The sequence below is a fragment of the Miniopterus schreibersii genome, assembly GCF_964146895.1.
Source record: "Miniopterus schreibersii genome assembly, chromosome: 2".
Taxonomy (NCBI): Eukaryota; Metazoa; Chordata; class Mammalia; order Chiroptera; family Miniopteridae; genus Miniopterus; species Miniopterus schreibersii.
Window position 1 is genome coordinate 26,058,775 of NC_138102.1, and position 20,290 is coordinate 26,079,064.

At 42.6% G+C, this 20,290-nt stretch overlaps 1 protein-coding gene across 4 annotated transcripts in view; it reads right to left on the bottom strand.

Moving 5' to 3' along the window:
* Positions 1 to 20,290, bottom strand: part of ATP11A (ATPase phospholipid transporting 11A) — a 136,838-nt gene that overhangs the window by 7,395 nt on the left and 109,153 nt on the right. For 3 of the 4 annotated variants that reach the window (XM_081127309.1, XM_081127311.1, XM_081127310.1), the window contains exons 19-28: positions 19,966 to 20,217; positions 17,757 to 17,931; positions 15,960 to 16,062; positions 15,556 to 15,701; positions 14,950 to 15,009; positions 14,016 to 14,143; positions 13,089 to 13,224; positions 6,702 to 6,767; positions 5,529 to 5,632; positions 2,879 to 3,044 (exon numbers count right to left, since the gene is read on the bottom strand). In XM_081127309.1, coding sequence (XP_080983435.1) covers positions 2,879 to 3,044; positions 5,529 to 5,632; positions 6,702 to 6,767; positions 13,089 to 13,224; positions 14,016 to 14,143; positions 14,950 to 15,009; positions 15,556 to 15,701; positions 15,960 to 16,062; positions 17,757 to 17,931; positions 19,966 to 20,217 — 1,336 coding nt within the window. Of the gene's footprint in view, positions 1 to 988; positions 1,076 to 2,878; positions 3,045 to 5,528; positions 5,633 to 6,701; positions 6,768 to 13,088; positions 13,225 to 14,015; positions 14,144 to 14,949; positions 15,010 to 15,555; positions 15,702 to 15,959; positions 16,063 to 17,756; positions 17,932 to 19,965; positions 20,218 to 20,290 lie in introns of all 4 variants that reach the window. The other variant, XM_081127312.1, reaches the window with a different exon arrangement.

The window sequence follows — 20,290 nt, forward strand, 5'->3', positions numbered from 1 at the left end:
TCTCTCTAAAATAAAAAAAACAACATATTTTTAAAAAATGTATAGAAGAGGAGCTGTTATTTAAAGAAAAAGAAGCCTTTTCCTTGCTTTAGGCATTTTCCTATTAACCAAGCTGCACTGGTAAAACAGTAACACCAGATGTGTTTTCAAAATGTCACTAATTCTGAGGCACCCATACACGTGGTATTTAGGTACATGCACATACAACTGAAAAACAGACAGGAAAGATTCTCTAAATAATGCTCTGTCCCTGAAATCTTGGCTCTGATCCAAGGCAACAGCCACAGAGAAATGCTGTGTAAGTGGCTCTATATGGTTAGGAAATAGGCCACTACAGCCATTTAAAGCAAAGTAGAAGGCATTTTCTAGAAACAATAAGATAAAAAAAAATTGGTAAAACTTCTGACCCAAAACACATTTCTCCTGGCTTTGTCCACAGTTCAGATGGCTCGCCCGAGTCTTGGCTTTTGCAGGGCTCTGAGTACTCTGCACTGTGGAGGCCTCAGTTTCCCTGTCTGCAGAATGGGTTTATAGAGGTGAATGTGAGTGATGATGCTTTGCTACCCATCTTCTCTGGGCTGCGGAGAGAAGAGTGGCACTGAGGTAACTATGCTCACTCAGGGGCTCGTGTGACTTAGAAACCACCACATCTACACCTTCGTGGGTCTGAACCACAAGTTTAAGCCCGATGTGCTCAGCTGGGCCTGAGTGAAGACGCAGCTGCCCCTCATAGGTGGCGTCGAATACTTCCAATGGACGCTGAGAGAGAAACATTGGTTAGTGGTATTGATAGAAAACATAGCCCACATGCCCTTTCCACATCTCCGGGTACAAGTTACCCCCGCATTTCCTGGTGTGGTGGTGGTTGTAACAGACATAGGCGTCATAAACACCAGCGTGTGTGTTCGATAGCTCTTGATGCGAAAAGTCAGCCCTCTGTTGTCCTGTGACTATAACCTCAAACATGCAAAAAGACAGAAAGCATCACCTTGTTCCGTCAGAAACTCAGACTGCTGGAAGTCTGAGAGAGCATAAAGATGGTGGACTGCTCGACAGAAAGGCACTGGTTCTTAGTCTGACAGTCCCAGGAGGTGCAGGAGGGGCCACGTACATCGTTAGACAAGGTAGCAGTGGTTATTTAGGCAAAGAGGTCAGAAGATGGAAGGGAAAGAGGAAAGGAAAAGAGAAACAAGAACGGACTGTGAGTCTGATTAAATGCCAACAACATCCCACGTACAACAATGCTGCGTACTAAGCAAACTTGGGGCATGGCGTGCTGAGAGCAGACAATGCGAGCCACATTCCTAACACGTCTAGCCCCCCTCTCCAGGGACTCTGACTTGCTGGGGGGCAGTGTGAACCTCCCATTCCTGCTGCATTGCTCCTCCTTGCCACCAAAGCCCTGAAAACATCCCTGTCCCACATCGCTTGTTTAAAGGTGATAACCTGGAACAATTCGTAGTAAAACTGGACATGCATACTCTTACTAATCTCTTCCTGAGTTTGTGTGGGCACTGACTTTACAAACATGGCAGGTACATAAAGGAGGGAATCGCTGGGAACTGGTGGCACGGGCTTCAGCATTTTAAATTAACACCAGAGTTTTAAGAAAGCTCACCAACCCGGATCCCATTCAACTGCCAGGACCGGCTGAGGTGGGGCAAAGGTAGCTCCCTGCCACTTCCACGCAACCCCAGCGTAGGGCTGCGTGCTTTCCATCCCAAACCCAAGTGCGAGCCAAGAGCACTTGGAGAGGAGACCGCTGGCGCCAGAATGTAGAAGGTGTCCTCTTTTGCCTTATACCCTCCCTCCCACCTTCACCTGCACAACCACCTGCGCTCTATGAGGAAGACACGCAACTAGCAGCAACAGCCCCGGCTGTGGCTTCCGCCCTCTCACCAGGATCCTTCCTTCTCCTTACTGAGGCTCTGTATCTCCATGGGCAAATCACAGGGGTGAGGGGATGGGGGACATGCCTGCCCTGAGATTGCAGGTGTGAGGGGATGAGGGATGTGCCCATCCTGAGATTGCAGGTGTGAGGGGATGAGGGATGTGCCCATCCTGAGATTGCAGGGGTGAGGGGATGGGGGACATGCCTGCCCTGAGATTACAAGTGTGAAGGGATGAGGGATGTGCCCATCCTGAGATTGCAGGGGTGAGGGGATGGGGGACATGCCTGCCCTGAGATTGCAGGGGTGAGGGGATGAGGGATGTGCCCAACCTGAGATTACAGGGGGAGGGGATGGGGGACATGCCTGCCCTGAGATTGCAGGTATGAGGGGATGAGGGATGTGCCCAACCTGAGATTACAGGGGTGAGGGGATGGGGGACGTGACCTCTCTTAGAACTCTGGGAAGGGCCTGAATGGTTTTAGAAAGCTCAGAGTAACGTCTTCTGGTGTCCTATGCCAGTCTGGACATTTTGTATACTTCACTTCTTAGCTGAATCCAGAATTCAGCTTGTTGGCCTAAATTTGGGAATGTGGGAAATAAGTAATCCTACTAATTACCAGAATTTCCCAATATAAATGCTTAAGTTTTGAACCAAATTCACCATTCCTAAAAATAATGCAATTTTACCTTTAAAGTAATGATTAATTAAAATAAAACCTTTTTAGATTTACACAAAGTAATTTGTCTTTTGTATTGGCTTAATCTTTTTCTTATTTCAGCTGCCTAGCTGTTTAGGTCAAAACATTGGTCATCTTGAATTTTACCTAAGTTAATGTTTAAAATCATCTATCATGAAATTCATTAGTAATACTGGCACTGATGACATTTTCAACCCAAACCTTCCACGCTATCTTTTGTAATGATTATTTCCTACTCTGAACCTGGGAGCTCCAGCACACCAAGCCCCTGCAGGAGCAGCTGGGTACCTGGACTCTCTCTGTGGCACTGGGCCACAGCTGCCTGCACAGGACTTTCTTGAGAACATCGGGAAGGAGGCTGATAGTGATGAGCAGGATGATGGCCAGCCAGGCAGGGCCACTGGATAACATCTGTATGAACACATAGTACATCCTTTGATAACTGAGGAATGGCCTGGAGTGTTGAAAGAAAGAAGAAAAACACAATGGCAGGTCAGAAATCATTAGGAGAAACATCCAAATCCCGCTCTGTTTTCTCTACTAGCACGAGGAGCCCATTTGTTATGGCAGTTTTTACTTCTGGCACTGACAGTCACTCGAAGACACTGAGCCTGCCTGCTTCGAATTAATCATAGAAATAATGGGATGTGGAGCTTCCCCTGTAATGCTGGAGTATTACGAATGGGGAAAGGAGGAAGGAATTTAATGAAATCAACCCAAAGGGAAAGGAAGTCCCTGAAATAAGTATTGAAGTTTTTCAGAACAATAAAAAAGATTTTAAAAGATTAAGATAGGTCATTTTTTTGGCTCTCAGAATCACAATGGCTATTAACATGAAGATTTACAAAGGTTTCGATCAGCAGAGCTGGTTAACTACCTAAGCTTGTGCCATAAAAATCTTAAAATGTTTCTATAAAAATACAGAGCATGAAATGACTTCCATATCAGGAAAACCTATAATTCAAAGAAAACATCTATACAGGGGTACCTTGGTTTTCGAATGTAACGCATTCCAGAAGACCGTTTGAGTTCTGAAAGGTTCGAAAACTGAGGGACCCACAGCCCACAGCTGGTCCTCAGGGTCCTGCCCTCAGCGGAAGCTGCAGGGCATGTTCGACTTCCGAGGCGTGTTCGAAAACCCAAGCATTTCCATCCGGGTTTATGGTGTTTGTAAACCGAAATGTTCAAAAACCGAGGGACCACTGTACTGGCTCCATAAAATAAGTTGAAAAGCGTGCACCAGGTGGTAACGGTGCTGACCTTGAGTCACACAGTTTCATGATCTCTAAACCCCAAGGCCCAGGAGCTAGTCAGAGAAGTTTCCAGGATGAACTCTCCCTCTTACACAGCTATAGCTTTAATATCTTTGGAAAGTTCACTAGAACTTCAGGGATTTTTAGCTTGGGGCGACGTTATTAGAAACCCACCCAAAGCTTATCTAATTTTTCTGTATTTCCAGGTCTCGAAGAACATGTAATGCGCAGCTTTGGTCACTAGAGGGAAGTAATGTAACGAGAGGTTGGGTGGCTATCAGCAATCGCCAACATGGGGACAAGATTGATCACAGAGGTTCTCTCTCTATTTTCAGGAGCTGCCTGTGTTTTCCAGGACCTGTGCTCAATGTTAAAGATGCAAAGTGGAGAGGACACTGCTTGTGGCCTCACATCCAGCCAGACCTAGTTGAAGGAGGCACTCCTTCCCAGGTCATGGGCCCTGGGGTCTTCTCACTGGCCTTCCCCTAGTCCCAGCCCTGCTCAGGAAATGCTCCATCATCTTATAGGGAAGGTGGAAATGTAAACAGAATTATAGAGCAATATGGTTCGTGTTGTGACAGGAGAATCAATAAATTCTTAGGGGATGAGGTAAAGCCAACCGTCTGTTAGGTGATTCGAGGGAAGTACTGAAGAGGACAATAAACCACTGGGTTTTGAGAGATGACTAAGAGCTCAACAGGCAGGCTAATTGGAAAGGACATTTTTGGTGGAAGGAACTTTGTGTGCTTGTGATTGTCAAATGCGGCCACTTCTTGCTCTCATCAGGACTGAGGAAACCAACATCACCTCCTTGGCTGCTTTGTTGCAATAGTATCTAAGCCACAAGTCCTGTTTGCTTTTCACTCACACGTTCATTTTCAACATAGTGCTCTTCCTAAAACAGCAATCTGAATCTGCCACTACCTCTGTTTAAAATCCTCGATGCTGTCCCACTGTGGTCACACTGGGGTTGAGGTCCCACCTGGCCTATAGGCCCAGTGTGGCTGCTCCTATTTACTTCTCCAACTAGACCCCTCTCCAGTCCAGTCCCAGTGCACTTCCTTCAGCCTGCCGCCCTGCCTCAGTGCTTTTGCACATGCATCTCCCTTCCTCAGGAGTAGGGCTCTGTCTGGAGTCAGACTGCCTCGGCCCCGTGGAGCTGGTCTCTATGTCCATCTTATCACTTGTAGTGTATGAAGAACGTGGTTGTGGGGAAGATGGAATGAGACACGCCCTGTCAAATGCTTATTACATGCTTCCTAGAATGAGGCCTGGGGTAATCTAGAAAGCATTTAATAAATGTGACCTGTTATGATGACGGTGATTTTCTCCCAGGTTCTAGTTTAAACAATAACTTTATTTGAGAAGCCTTCTCTGACCTTCAATGTGAAATAGGTCCCTTGCTATAGCATCCAGTTTGTTCCTCACATGTCAAAAGCCCAATTAGTTATTATCCAGCATGTCGCCCCCACTGAAAATGTGGGGTCCAAGGAGCAGGAACCACACCTGCCTCATTCCCTCCACGGTACTCCAGGCCCTGGCACAATGCCTCACACACAGCAGGCATTCAACAAATACTTGCATACAGGAATGAGGTTGTACAGAAAATGTGTTTTGAGCCCCTGGTGAAAGATGCTGCAGGACTATAAAGGTAATAATGATTACATAATGTTTATAATTCATACCAGATAATTCCTCCCCAGAGGAGGGAAAAGACGATGTAGAATAGCAGCGACCCCCAGATAACAAAATGGTTTATCCAAGTCCAGTAGTGTGTATCCAATGCCAGCTGAAAGGAAAAGGTGGTTAATAGTGATATTATCTAGACATGTCAGTGTGAGCCATGACGAGAAAGGAAGCCAGAAAACAATGAAACCAAGAAAGCAACCAACCAACACCTAAATTTTAGCCAAAATGCCCATATGAAACTGCTTAGAGAAAACAAAACCTTACTCTTCCAGTGAAGATACAGAATGTGTGACGTCATGGTCCTTATAATCACAACATTCCTAGTACCTCTCACCCGGATCCTGGGGAAATGAGCCCTGGAAGTGTTTCTCCAATGGGGGACTCAGGGGCGATTGCTTAAGGTATTGGCTATATTACTACTAAGGAAATTACTTTTGGATTTTCTTTGGATCAATTATTAAAACTCAGATCAACAGGTATTGGAACTTTTATAATGATATCCCATATAGAATTTGACTTTTAAAAATGCTGAATTTTCCATAATACATTAATTTTAGTTAAAGTGTATTTTGATTATACTGGAGGTTGGGCTTGCCAATTAAAATAATTCTAATCTGAACCCTTTTATAAAGAAAAGGCTCAATGAGGGGCTGGGTGAAAAAGGTGAAGGGATTAAGAAGTACAAATTGCCAGTTATAAAAACAGTCTTGGGATGTAAAGTACAGCATAGGGAATATCGACAATAATATTGTAATAATTATGCATGTTATCAGATAGGTACTAGATTTACAGAAATGATCACTTCATGAGGTATATAAATATCTAATCACTATGCTATACACCTGAAACTAATATAATATTGTACGTCAACTGCAATTAAAAAATAATTTAATAAAAAATAAATTAAAAGAAGAAAAGGCTCATTCCGTGATCTACCTTCAATGTACTTCTGGAAGTTCACACAATGGATCGTGGCGTGAACCACTTCTGTGCCCGGCTCCTTTGAATGGTGGCAAGGAGACCCCTGCCTGGGCCCAGGAGCTTGTCTGGGCTGTGTGTAAGTGTGGATTTGTAATTTGGAATAGATTTATAATTCAAAGATGGGAAGACCTACACATGCAGGGGTTAACTGTGGCTAGAAGAAGAAACATCAACATGAGAGATTTTACCTTTAGTGTGACTGTAAATACCATCACAGTGAACACCAGCGTCCCGAAGGTCCAGTTTCCAAATATCTGTGGGGACAAATAGTCCAAGCAGTCTTTTGTTAGTACATATTTTTCCTCTTTCACACTCAAAACAAGAGTGTTTAGAGAATACATCTCATTGTTTTTGTGTGCCAATACATCACACCCCAAAGACAGGGACTATGTAAAAGAGATAGCAGTAAACACCCTGGGCACTCAAGACCCCCTGGCTTCCCGACGATCCCTCAGGGCGAGGGCAGTGACCCAGTGGTGGGAACAGAGCCCTTCCTACACTGACAGTGCTGTCACCCTCGATATAGGCCCCCTTGGTGCTGTCAACAAACATGAATCCTAACATCACAAACTGGGAGCAAGAAAAATACCCAAGAGCTGGTATCACAATACGCATGATGCTAACTCTGGTTTTTCTGTTTCGCATTTCATGTGGAAGCAACATTACCTAGTTCTACGCCTTCTGCGTGTTCAAGAATAAACTCAGTAGAGTTTCCTTCTATTCTCTTTTGGACTCAAGTCAAACTCCTGCCTGCTTTGGAAGAAAAGCAAGCGCTAAACATGTTGCTAGTAAGCAGTGAGAGGACAACCACGTCACGTGGGTGTGACACAGGGATGGGACTTTCCTCAGGAAAACCACAGGGAAGGGAGAAATGAAGGCAGACAAGACAGAGCTGCATGAAGGGCCCCAGCAGCCAGTGTGATGGCCAGCACCACAGACATGTCAACAGTCCCTCGAAGAGGCCACTGAGAGGAGAACAGGGAGCAGGGCTCCAGGTGCCCCGGGGGATGCGGGCAGGATCCCAGGAAACGGCCATGGGGTGGAAGCACACCACATCGTGAAAACAACACACTTCTCAACTACAGACAAAGACACAAGCAAAATAAAACACCTACTACCTGAGACTTCTTCCTCTTAGGGGAAAAATATCAGTCTATAGGAGATTTTATTCTATAAGAGTAAGTTTCTTCAAGATTTCTACACTGGAATGCGGTGTGCCAGGTACTGTGAACCATGCCTCTGAGAAAACATTCCTTTACTTCTTTAAAAGAATATAAAGCTTTGTTTCACAAAGAATTAAAAAAAAACTGGAATACATATGGCTTTCCTCTATGGTGAATTTTCAACCAAAGAAATATGCCTATATATAACTCGATTCAGGTGGATGTGTAGGCTAGGAGTCTTGTGAAATATATATATTTTTTAAAGTATATCTTTATTGATTTCAGAGAGGAAGGGAGAGGGAGAGAGAGATAGAAACATCAATGATGAGAGAGAGTTCACTGATCGGCTGCTTCCTGCACGCCCCCACCTGGGGATCGAGCCCACAACCCGGGTATGTGCCCAGACCGGGAATTGAACCACAATCTCCTGGATCGCAGGCCAATGCTCAACCACTGAGCCTCGCCCGGCCAGGCAATCTTGTGAAATATTTAGTGAGGTAAGAACTACTGTAGAATTCTAGAAGAAAAACTAAGTCAAGTGTTAGGACTTTGTAGTAAACTGCTCCCCTATCACATCTCTTCACATTTTGTCACTTCATCACCATACTTATAACTGGGCTTCCTTCCCTCAGATCCACAATCATCAGCGGCTCTCAATGGGGACGGGGTGCAGGGCAATTCTGTCTCCAGGGGACACTTGCAATGCCTGGAGACAGCTCTGGTTGTCACAATGAGAGGAGGGGTGCTACAGGCATCAAGCAGGCAGAGGCCAGGGGTCTGCTAATTGCATTGGGCAGCCCACAACCAAAAAGTCTCTGGCCTCAAGTGCTAATAGTGGTCAGGCTGGGAAACCCTCCAGAAAAGTGTTCTCCCTTCAGTGCTTAACTTCTGAGGCAGGAAAAATGGAAAACTCTTGAGTCCGGCTGCAATTTGGCAGAGGCTACAAAAATGCTTGGCCACTGGGTGTTGGAGAACAAAGTGGCTGCTTTGCTTTCATTGGAGGCTGATTTAGCCAAAGTGACGGATGAACCTGCAGGAAGGTGAGGAGCAAGCTTCGAATGCCACATGGGCACTGTCAGCGGGACCTGGCGGTGAGGTCACCTCCCTGCCCTGCTCTCCACTTCCTCATACCCCCGGCCAGCATGATTGCTATCTCTGCTTGGCAAGAACCGTGGAGCTCTTTTTAAAAAGCGCTAGACAATAGCAAATTGAGGAAATGGAGTCTGCATAGAAGAGTGAGAGGATATTACCAACAGCATCAGAAATCAGGAACAAACTTTTAGCCACTCAAGGGACTTCTGCATTTCTCTCTCCCTGAGGGTAGGGGGTGCTTCTCCAGGGCACTGTGGGGTTTCTCAGATTTGGTAGATTATGGTAGACCTGGGATAACAAATTAGGAGCTACAATGCCTAGTCCAGTAAAACACACGGGTCTCATTTTTACAAGTGAAGAGCAACAAAGCACAACTATCTTCAATGCAGAATTAAGAATTTTGGTGAGAACCCTGGGTGATGCTGGCATTTGCTCTGCCCTCTCCTGTGCCCTCCGGCTATTTCCCACTCACTGGGAAAGACAATCATGTTAACTTCTCTATAAGTTCCTCTTAATTTCCTTATTTGTTTTAAGGGAGCCCTCAGGCTAATTGCTAATAGTCAATTTATTACTAAAAGTATTTGCCATTATTTCTATGGATTTTGGGGTGGGAGGTGGGATGGTGCACTGGGACGCCAATCCTCTTTCTCAAAGGGTTGTCCAGAGGGACTGTCTTTTTTCCAAGTGACATTAGTGTCGTGTCCCCCCCTCCCCTCCAAGCCCCAGTCTGATTTTTTAACTGTTACCTCCATTGAGAATTTCACTAACTTCATAGCCTCATTCAGATGATAATGTAGTAGGATGTCTCTGGAGCCTGCCACTCCACCAGATCTAAATTTAATCCCCTCTCACACTTCTTCCTCTCTCTTCTGAGGATGAGTATTTTACAGAAAATGTTCCTGCTTTTTAAAGCCCTAAGATCCAGACTAACTTAACGTTTATGTGTAAAAATATTCCACAACCAACATGACCTGCGCTTTTTCAAGATCACGGTCATAAGAAACACCCACTACATTCCCTTCATGCACAGATTCCATACTTCTATCAAGCCTGCTGGATAATTTGTTCTTGCTACACTGGTTGGCGATGGCTCAAATTGCAGCTATCTTGATGTTTATGACTCATATTAGACCATGCTTCAAACTTTCAAGTGTCACCTAGGAATAACCTGCTGTTCAACAATAATAATAATTGCCTTAGTATTCTCATTTGAGAAGTGATTATGGCTCCTGACATCTGTGCCAAAAGTGCCCCTATGTGAATTTCTTTTTCAAAAGTTATCCATTATTCTAGTGTTCCCTCAATACTATGCGTGTTCTCTAGACATTCTATAAAATGATTTAGGTCTTAAAAAAAAGTGGTCCCCCCTACTGACAACCAGTAGAACAGAGCATCTAAATTATACCACTAAAAAGAAGCATCCTTGTTTGTCGGAACACCACCGGAAAAGTGATGAGATTAATCATCTTCACGGTGCCGGCCACCTCAGAACCAAGGGCATCACCTGTCACTATCCCATATTTACTTGCATTTTGCAGGTTTACTTAAGTTAATACAGAACTAGCCTATGATTCCATTTTTAGTTTTGCAAGTGATCTAACTCTTCTCCCCCAAACAAACAAGAATTTGAGCATCAGCAATCCAGAATGAGAAAGGCTCCCTCAATGCCGAGGCACAGTGTGTGTGTGGGTGTGAAGGGGAGTCTAGAGTTACAACAGCAGACATTCAGCCTTGGCCTTGCACTTGACATGGAGTAGCTTTGGGTTATGCCAACCTCCTGGAGCTCCTGTCCTCCTAGTGATACGGGATAAGTGTCCACACTAGGTCCTTCATATACTTGTCACTCATAATTAGGGATGCCATGAGTATTATTCATCTTGCTCTTACAACACTAGTCTTTACATCATTTAACTTCTATAAGCATGAACGAACTGGCAAAAATTTCACCTCTCAAATGCATAACTATAGACAAACACCTCACATTAAATACTTTATTTGGCACCAACTGCCGTTCATATGACAAGATGTGCATTATGTGTGTTGAATCTCGTCATGACAGGCCAGTGAGCAGAGGGCTCACAGCCCTCAGCTAACGAGTGGCAAGTCACCCACTGGGCATTTCTTAGCCTGAGTGGTACAGGCCAGCATGCGCTTTCTTTATCTTGGTCTCTCTTTCTGTCAACTTTTCAAATTCTAATTAATAGTTTTGTCCAATAATGGCTGAGCAAAAGCATGCAAGTGGTAACTGTGGGAGATATAAAGTGTCACAGAAAAGCATCATCCTACAAGTTAGTAGTTAGGTTCTGTAGAGGCTCAGGGCACCCTTAAGGAAACGGGAAATAGAAGATAAATCAAGAATTGGTAGAGATCCTTGGATCATATGCAGGGTCTCAAAACGCCACTGGACCACTGACCCACAGCAGTATAAGGAGTGGCTGGGTGCAAGTCTGGCTGGAGACACATCAGGGCTGCAGGAATTTGACAAGGAGGAGATGCTGCTCAAGCATCACACTGGGAAGGCCTCTCTATGGTCTGCTCCCCAGAGCCATGCCACACCGATCAACCAGCACTCCCATTTCCAGGGTGTATGAGCCAAGCATGCCTCTTCTTATGTACCCCTTTCCCCACACAAGCCTTCTAATAGTACTTCTTCAGACGTGCCTATAATTTTACTATGTAACGCTGGGATTAAAACAAGCAGCAGCATGGAATAAAACAAATACTATAAATTTTGTACCAAATATCCTGGGTTTGAGTTCTAATTACCTGACTTTGTATAAATTCTTTAATCTGTCTGATTTTTACTTTCTTCAACTATGAATATGTCCAAGGGTGATGGTAGTTGAGAAAGGATAAGATTTGTGAGAGTGAATTGCAAATAAAGTGCCCATTGAATGGCACCTTATTTTGGTTTCGGCGTGCCACTGTGAACCTGGAATCTCAGTCCTCAGGACACAGAATCTTAGTTCTTTCTAAGATACATGCAAGATACTCACTTAAAGAGTAACCCGTAAGAGCAATCTTATAAAAGAAACATACGAACAGACACAGCCTGTTAGCATCCAGGAATTATTCAATTAGAAGAGTGAAAGAAGACTGAAAAATCCTTAAGATCAATTTAGTAAAAACTGGTTTACGTTATAATGAAAGATAACAGCACCTTTTAGTAATGTGAAATAAGAATCAAATAAATGCGTAAACAAATTTCACAGGACCTGTAGCAAGACCTTTGTGTTTCAATCCAACAGCCTTAAGAGATGAACAATACAGGAAGACAAAATGGGGAAAAGGGAGGTGTTCTGTCTAAAGGGAAAGGAAGTAAACTTCTGTTCATGAGCTACCCTTCTTTTACGTCAACGGCAGTGTTGATTTTTACAGCAGGGTAAAACACTGGGACATTTAGGCAGGGAATAATTCTGACATATACTCCATGTCTTTCGCAATTGTCCCAGGTAGGACGGGCTTTCCACATTCAAAGCTGTGTCCCCAACAGGTCTCACATGCCTGATTATGTTGCCTCTTATTTAAGGTAAAGAGACGTTGAAACAAGTCAATTTAAAAACCATCACTGACTCGGTGGCAATCCTGACACAGAATTTCAGAGATAAACACCAAGTACAAATGATCCAGTGTACACAGGCTTCTCTAATACAACTCTAGTCTACAGGAAGGAGAAGGGAGCAGCAACTAACAGTGTTTCTACTGACAAAGCACACAGAAGAAGTCACATCTGAAAATATTTTCGAGAAATATTTTATCTAGAATGCACTCCAAAAACACAGAAGACACACCCACAATTGTCTTACCATGTGTGTGTTGGTAGTCATTATCTGAGAGTGGGAAGGAAAGCAAGTCGCAAAAAGAAAAAAAAGCAAGATACAAATAAAACAAACCCTAGAAATTATTCAAACAACCAGAGAGCTGATGTCTACTAGAAACTATCAATCTACTCATTGCAAAGGAAACAGGTACTTAAGTACATGTGAAAAAATTCGAAAATGCATTAAATAGAAAATTAGTTCCCATATTAAATAAGCCATGCCTAACTGAACCACTAGATAAAGAGCTAATGGTGAAATATAAGTTATAAAAACGAAGTCTGAAATCCCTCAGGAGGGGTATTTCCCACAGCCAGCAGAGCTATGCAGAGCAGCGCACTTACTGACATACTATGTCCTTTAAGCAACCTGGTACCTAGGTCTACCCAGCTATCAGGAGACCACACAGGCTGTGCTGAATGACTGCCCTGACCGAGGACTGCGCGCGAATCGAAGGTTACTCCCAAGTAGCCAAGTCAACAAGATCCAGTTCAGCACTAACCTGTCCGTTGCTGGTCACGGTTGCATTTTCAAACATGAAGTAAGCACCAAAGAAAAATACCAGAGCGTCAAATACTCCTAAGAATGTCCAGTAAATGAACACTCGCCAGCGGAGTAGAGCGTTCTTGGCGATATCTCTGTGTAAGTAAAGAGATGAGAACACAGTGACTGCTTTCTGTTAAAACAGGCCTCGCTCAGGGACTTGGCCGGCTCCACTGTGCTCTGCAGTGACCATTTCTGTCCAGTAGGGGCCTCTAAGTCACTTGAGAGATTCCCCCAGTGATAACATCGGACAAAAATCCTACAAAACTGTAGGACAGTGTCACAACCAGGGCACTGACATGGACACCATCCACCCACCTTATTCGGGTGCCCCAGTTTTACAGAATCTCTCTGTCTTTTTTCTTACAACTACATGTGAATCTAAAATTTTCTGAAATAAGTGCAGCTCTGAAACAGCAACATCTTTTCTTTGTTATTAAAATGTACTTTTTAGCAGAAAAGAGCACACCAAAATCAGATGTTAACTTTTTCTCTCAATGAAGAGAACATATATGGTTTTTAAAGAATTATTTAGGCCATAAATCCACTGGGGTCACAAGGGGATAGAAATTCTTATCCCTGGTCCTTTCATAATTATCAAAAAACATGGTAAAAAACAAAAACACAAACAAAAAACATGGTAAAATACTAACTGGATTAATATATACATTTCAAACACAACATAAATGTATCTAAACTTTAAGTATAATCAGTTAAATTACATTGATTCTTGCTTAAAGACTCCAGTAAAAGCAAGTGTATCAGCTGACACTGAACGTTTCTGGTCTCTAAATAATTCAACCAGGCATTCATTTGAAGGCTCCACCCTCTGCCTACCTTGTTATTTTCTGAGCTCTAAAGCAAGTATGTCTCTGAGGCTCAGTACCTGTAGAGGGAGGGGTCCCTCTTGAGTGTTTCTATGCTGACGTGCTGCTCCATCAGGCTGTACAAGAGAATCGGGAGGGAAGTGAAACTGATATTGTATAGTGTCAAGTAGGCGGTGTCGTACAGAGTCTGTAGGAAGGAAAAAAATCAACTGAAAACAGCACCTGTGCATCTTGTTGAACATTTTTGATTGTTTTGTTAATCTGTATATTCTTAATTTGTAAAGAGCTATTAATATGAGCCTTTTTTTTTTTTTTAACAGATTTAGAAGGACCAGGGCAATTTCCCAAGCTTCATGATATCAACTAGTCAGGATTAACATCATGGCCGAGAGAAGGCCTGACTGGATCCACCCCATTTGGCCACTGCAAACTTGCAACAAAAAAAATTGCATAAAAGTCTGCCATTTTGATCTCCATCTTCAAGCTTCCATTTTCCCCAGTGTTGGACCCTTCAGATGAAAGCAGCTGGCCCACTGTCCATCTTAGCAGGACAGGAAAACAAGTGAGTGATGGCAAGGGGGTGCCCTGAGGGATGCCTTCTCCTGTCAGATGGCGTGCACTCCTCCACTCAGCACTTGAAAATGTCAGAAGCCAATGAATGGTAAGACACCAGGACAGGATCTCAGATTTAGATTAAATCCTTTCAATTAGGGCCAGAAAAACCCAACATAGCTCTTCCAGACCTGGGGTAGGCAAGTTCTGGGCACATCTCTCACTGGGCCACATGGGAGAGCCCGTAATCAAGCAGACACGGGCCCCTCCAAACCACTCCTTCATCCCACCTGCTGACGGTGTTGCTGAGGGCACTAGGGTCTCCTTCATTGTCCTAGCCTGTACCCTCTGCTGTTTACTCTCCCCTCCCTGCAGCCACCCCCCCATGTGGGAAGGAGATAAGGCTCAGGGGAGCTCCTGACTTGAGACATTAGGACTCACCTGTTGTGAAAACCCACAGAAGAACTGGTATAAAAATTGAGGGAAAATGAAGCAGACATTCTGAAAGATAAGTCACACACCTGTTAGTTTAGGGCACACAGTAAGAAGCATCTAACCTCCTAAGAGGTTGTCCATGTGACACCACTTTATCTGGGGAAAGTGACCCAAAAGTGTCCTGCGTTCTCAGAAGAGCAGGTGATGGGCTCTAACATTTTTCTCTTTTTAAATAGCACCTACAATGCATATGTGACCATGCTATGGTAACTCTGAGAATAGATAAATGTAAAGGGAAATTTGTTAAAGAGAAATGAAGAGGCAATGGAGGTGTCAGGATAAACAGGAAAGAATCACACTGCATAATGAATAAGGAATCATTTCACGGAATTATAAAATAATTCCCCTTCCCCATTCATTTTACAACTGATCTCCTTAAATTGTGTGAATGTGAGAAAAGTGTGAGGATCAACCCCCCTTCCTTGCTGACAGATAATTCTATTTTTACATAAATCACTCCTTGCAGCACTGAGGCATCTGTCGAATATGTCAGTCCATCATGTACATTCTATTCCACTGAAACAGTGATGGGAACAAGGAAGTCCCTCCTACCTTATAAAAGAAGTATTGCACAAGCTCAGATATCCTAATGTAATAAAAATGCCCATGAACGAGTAGCATCTTCTTTAAATGCTTAAATTTAGGTATTGCATAGTCACTGTTCCTTGCAGCCTGACGACCTTCCTTTCCAATGACGCCTGTAAGAAGGGAATAAATGTGCTGAGTACGCGCTTTCCCAACAACATGCAAGTGAAAGTGGGAATAAGTACAATGAGGTTAGACTCAACCGCTGCTGTGAGACTTCCCAGTCACGGACATACTAGTCACGGGTGCCGCCCCACCTCTGTCATCTAAAGTCTATGACCTCGCCTTTGGCTGTATCCCCTTCTTACCTAGGTGACCTGATAAATCTCAGCTACCCAGATATGCAGGTAATCAAATAAAAAGAGGCTTACCTATGCCCACGTGGGCCTCCAGGATCATGCTGACGTCATTGGCGCCATCACCAATTGCTAGCGTAATTGGGTGCTCTTTTGAAAATTTGATTAATTTAACAATCTGGAAAAGAAATAAATACAGAATTGATCTTCTCTGTTTTATTTTTGCTAAGGTTACTCATTAACTAGGCATAAATAAGAAAGATATAAAGTTTGGTAAGAAAAACGAAAAACTTATTTGCCTAAAGTAAATGTACTACTACCTTCAATCTATTTTATCCATATACGATAAAATCTACTTCATATTGAAAGCAAAACGAAAGAAAGCAAAAGTAGCTAAGGTATGGTAAGCAAACTCTGAAGACAGAGATAAAATATATGAAGTAGTTTTCAGTTACGGCTACACTCACATATTTAAACATAAAGGGGAAATATATTTAAGTATATAGGGAAAAATCTGAACACTGGATTCTGTTAGAAAATATTGTTATTCCAAACTATTCGCTACCAAGCATCTACTTTTTAAAATGAGCTATTATTAATGCCATTTTAATTTTCAAATTTTTCATGGGTGTAAAATCAAATCTGATAATCCAATGCAATTAATAATTTCCAAATATGTTAGCCAATTTCTTTATAATTTATATATCTTCCATTTATGTGTCTAAATAATGGTTTGAGATACAGGACTAAAAAGATGAGGGAAGGAAAATGCATGGATTGCCTTCTTGTTTCAAGGTGAGAGACTGAAACACGAATTAATTTGTATAAAAGTTTGTTAAACTTAGCTAAGAACTTTAAAAAAGTACCATATAGCACATAGAAGGTTTACATAGACTCAAACACATTAAGAGAGAGGGTAGGGAATAAAATCATTTTTTTTTTTTTTAAATCTCAGATAGAATGTATATGAATTTTTGAGTATTAGCTTGTCTTCACGAAAAATTACCCAGGGAGATCCTGGGGCTAAATTTTTAGTGACACTGCCAATTAACAGATTAGTGTAGTGCCCATGCACGGATGCTAAAAGTGACCTCTTTGCATGTGGTTTTCAGTATTATACCTTAACCACTGGGTTAGTCTGAGAAGTTGTGGTTTTCTTTCATGAATCATTCACAAGAAATTGGTCTAGTGTATCTAAAATGTGGTTTAACAAAATTGGAACTGGTGTAGGTTTACTGGTATCAGAAAGAAATCCATCTTCACAGATGTATTCCAAAATGCTTTAAAGAATATTTTTTAAAAACCCATCAGGTGTGTGTTTGCACAAGAATATGTTGCAGTGGGTAAAACATCAGTTAGGAGTCCGACAAACTAGAAACCAAATTCTGACTGCCATTTTCCAAATGCACCCTTTTAGAAGGTACTGATTTTCTCCATCTTAGGTACTTCACTTGTAAGAGTAGCATAACATCACTCATCTAACAGGGTTATTCTGAAGGTTAAATGGGTCCCTACCTATATCTGTCACTGGCTCAATAATGCTAGTGCCATACCTTTCATCTTCAGTATACATTCCTATAATGGTTATACCTTTCGGATAGGGTTTTATTTTATAAAACAAATCAGACAGAGACATTTCTCCTGGTCTTTGCATGGAAAGGGTCATCCATTTGATTCAGTTAATTTACTAATCACAAGCAAAATAAGGTCCATGTTTTAAATTTCTATCATATTTGCCTCTATGGAAAAAAGGTGATACTTAGCTAGATTTCAAAAAAGAAAATCAGAGGGTGTAACAAAAAATCAGTGGTTTTCAGTATTAAATGCCCATCAATCACTAGCTAGTTACTAGGGGCAGGAGCACAGACAGACCTGGGCCTTCTGCAGAGGGGCCATCCGGCAGCAGAGCACGGCGCTGCAGTTCCGGCAGATTTCAAGGAACAGCTCTCTGTAATTGCCAGAGCTTCCATCTTCTCGGGGTTTCATTATTAAAGACAGTGCAGCTCCATCAATAATTAAACCATAGTCTTGCATATCTGTTGAAAGTCTGTTAATTACATAGAGAGATTACTGAATAACTAAATTTATAGATTTTAGAAGACTACATAACTTTTTCGAATATCTACAGATGCTACAAATCCATGCTCAAGAGATTAAGAAACTAGTATAGTAAATCCTCACTTGTAAATAGGTTCTGTGACTGTAAGTAAAATGATGTATAAGGAAACCAATTTCACCGTAGGCTAATTAACACACATGAGTTAAGTTCCTATGGCATCTCATCAATGTTATGATGAAACAACGTTGAATGAAATGATATTATTGGAGGACCTGCTATACAGGAATCTCCCCTCATCCTCAGAGATTATGTTCCAAGAACCCCCAGGGGATGCCTGAAAAGGCAGGTAGTACTGCCTATATATACTATGTTTTTTCCTAACTACACCTATCTATGATAAAATTTAATTTATAAATTAGGCACAGTAAGAGCAAACAACAATAACTAATAATAAAATCGAACAATTATAATAATATACTGTAATAAAAGTTATATGAATGTGGTCTTTCTCTCTTTCTCTGTGGATACACTGGACAAAGGGATGACTCATAGTCCGGGTGGGACGGAGCAGGGTGGCTTGAGATTTCATTACGCTACCCAGAACAGTGTACAATGAAAACTTATGAATTATTTTTGGAATTTTCCATTTAATATTTTCGGACCATGGTTGACCACAGGTAACTAAAACTTCAGAAAGCAAAACGGCGGACAGAGAGGGACTACTGTATTTCTCATTTTATCAATACGGTCTTTGAAGTATTGAATGTAATGCCTTTGACAAAATCTTAAAATTGTGTTTTAATTAAACATTCGCATTTCACTTAGGCAAAGCAAACACAGAGTTCTAACAGTGGATTCATGTGTAGGCCCCAGTACTTCCCAACAACAGAAGGAAAGCATTTATCCCACGGTCGAAAGAGATCAGTCTTTATTCCCAAACTGGCCACATTGCCCAACCTCAGCCTTTTATCTTTTTCTTTTATCATCACCCAAGGATATTTTTTCCATTGCTTTTCAGAGACAGTGGAAAGGGGGCGGCGGGGGGCAGGGGGGCACAATGACGTGAGAGAGACACATCAACTGGTTGCCTCCCTCACACGCCCCGACCCTGGCTGGGGATGGAGCCTGCAACCGAGGTACATGTGCTTGGCCAAAATCGAACCCGGGACCCTTCAGTCTGCAGGCTAACACTCTAACCACTGAGCAAAACCAGCTAGAGCTCAGTCTTTCTCTTTGTAGCTAATATCTCCTTGGTGTTCTGCCTGAATGACCTGAGTTGGGAAGGACATGATTATAATAGTTCTCTTTGCTGCGTTTCAAAATTCTAAAGGACATCTCTAATCCCCAAAAGGAATTCTGCAGATCAGGTGAAGGGAAATAGCTTTGTACTATTTATGAACAACTTAAAATTTGCATATGATCAGAGAGCTGCTTTTGCTTTACCTACATTAATGACAATCTAAAACAATTCAAATAAAATCTATTCTTAAATCATGCATCTAATACTAGCAAGGACAACATTGATAAAATGTATCAGAGTAAATTCTGAATATTCTTGGGGGGAAAAAACAACTCTGGAGCATATACTGCTTTGTCTTAACAGACATGCAACCATCATTATTAATATTTCCTCCCCTGGTCTGGCAGGTGCCGAGGAATCCAAAATACGTCCCCTGCCCCCAAGTGTCTTAGAAACAGATGAGAATTATCCCATTCACAATATTTTGCAAATCAATCAAGTCTTTTTGCATCCTTTAACCAGCAGTGTGAAAGTAAACACACACAGACACACACACCTTTCTTATGCACACCCTCTTGTGTAAAACAGACATGTTACAGTTGCTAAAAAGGAACAGCTCTGGTCATGTATCTGGTGATCACTAACCACCCTGATGTTGTTACTGATGAGACAGTAGAACCCCATTCCCAGCAAGGGTGTTGAGGCTCTATCCTTGCAAACGGAGGTCATTTCAGTCCTTCTGAAAACATCTTTTGGGCTAGGGGAGGGGGGCTGCCACCTACCCCGAGAAGTTGTCCCTGGTTAAGCTGCCAGTGTGGCGTAGGACAGTTTTACTCAGCTCAAACAGGACATCATGTAAACTCTGCTCCTCAATTTTCTTGGTGGTTAGCTCAAGCAGCTGTGTGTTCCTCCTGAAAAGTTTGCAGGCATAGCAGGTGGCCGCTGCTGTCTCCATCTTGTCTCCGGTGAGAACCCAGACTTTGATCCCCGCCTTCTGCAGAGCTTCTATGGTATCGGCAGCTTTCTCCTGGAGCCTAAAGGGTGCGAACATGAAACACGGCACACATCAGAGCTGACGAAGGGAAATCAAAACAAACACCTGCATGA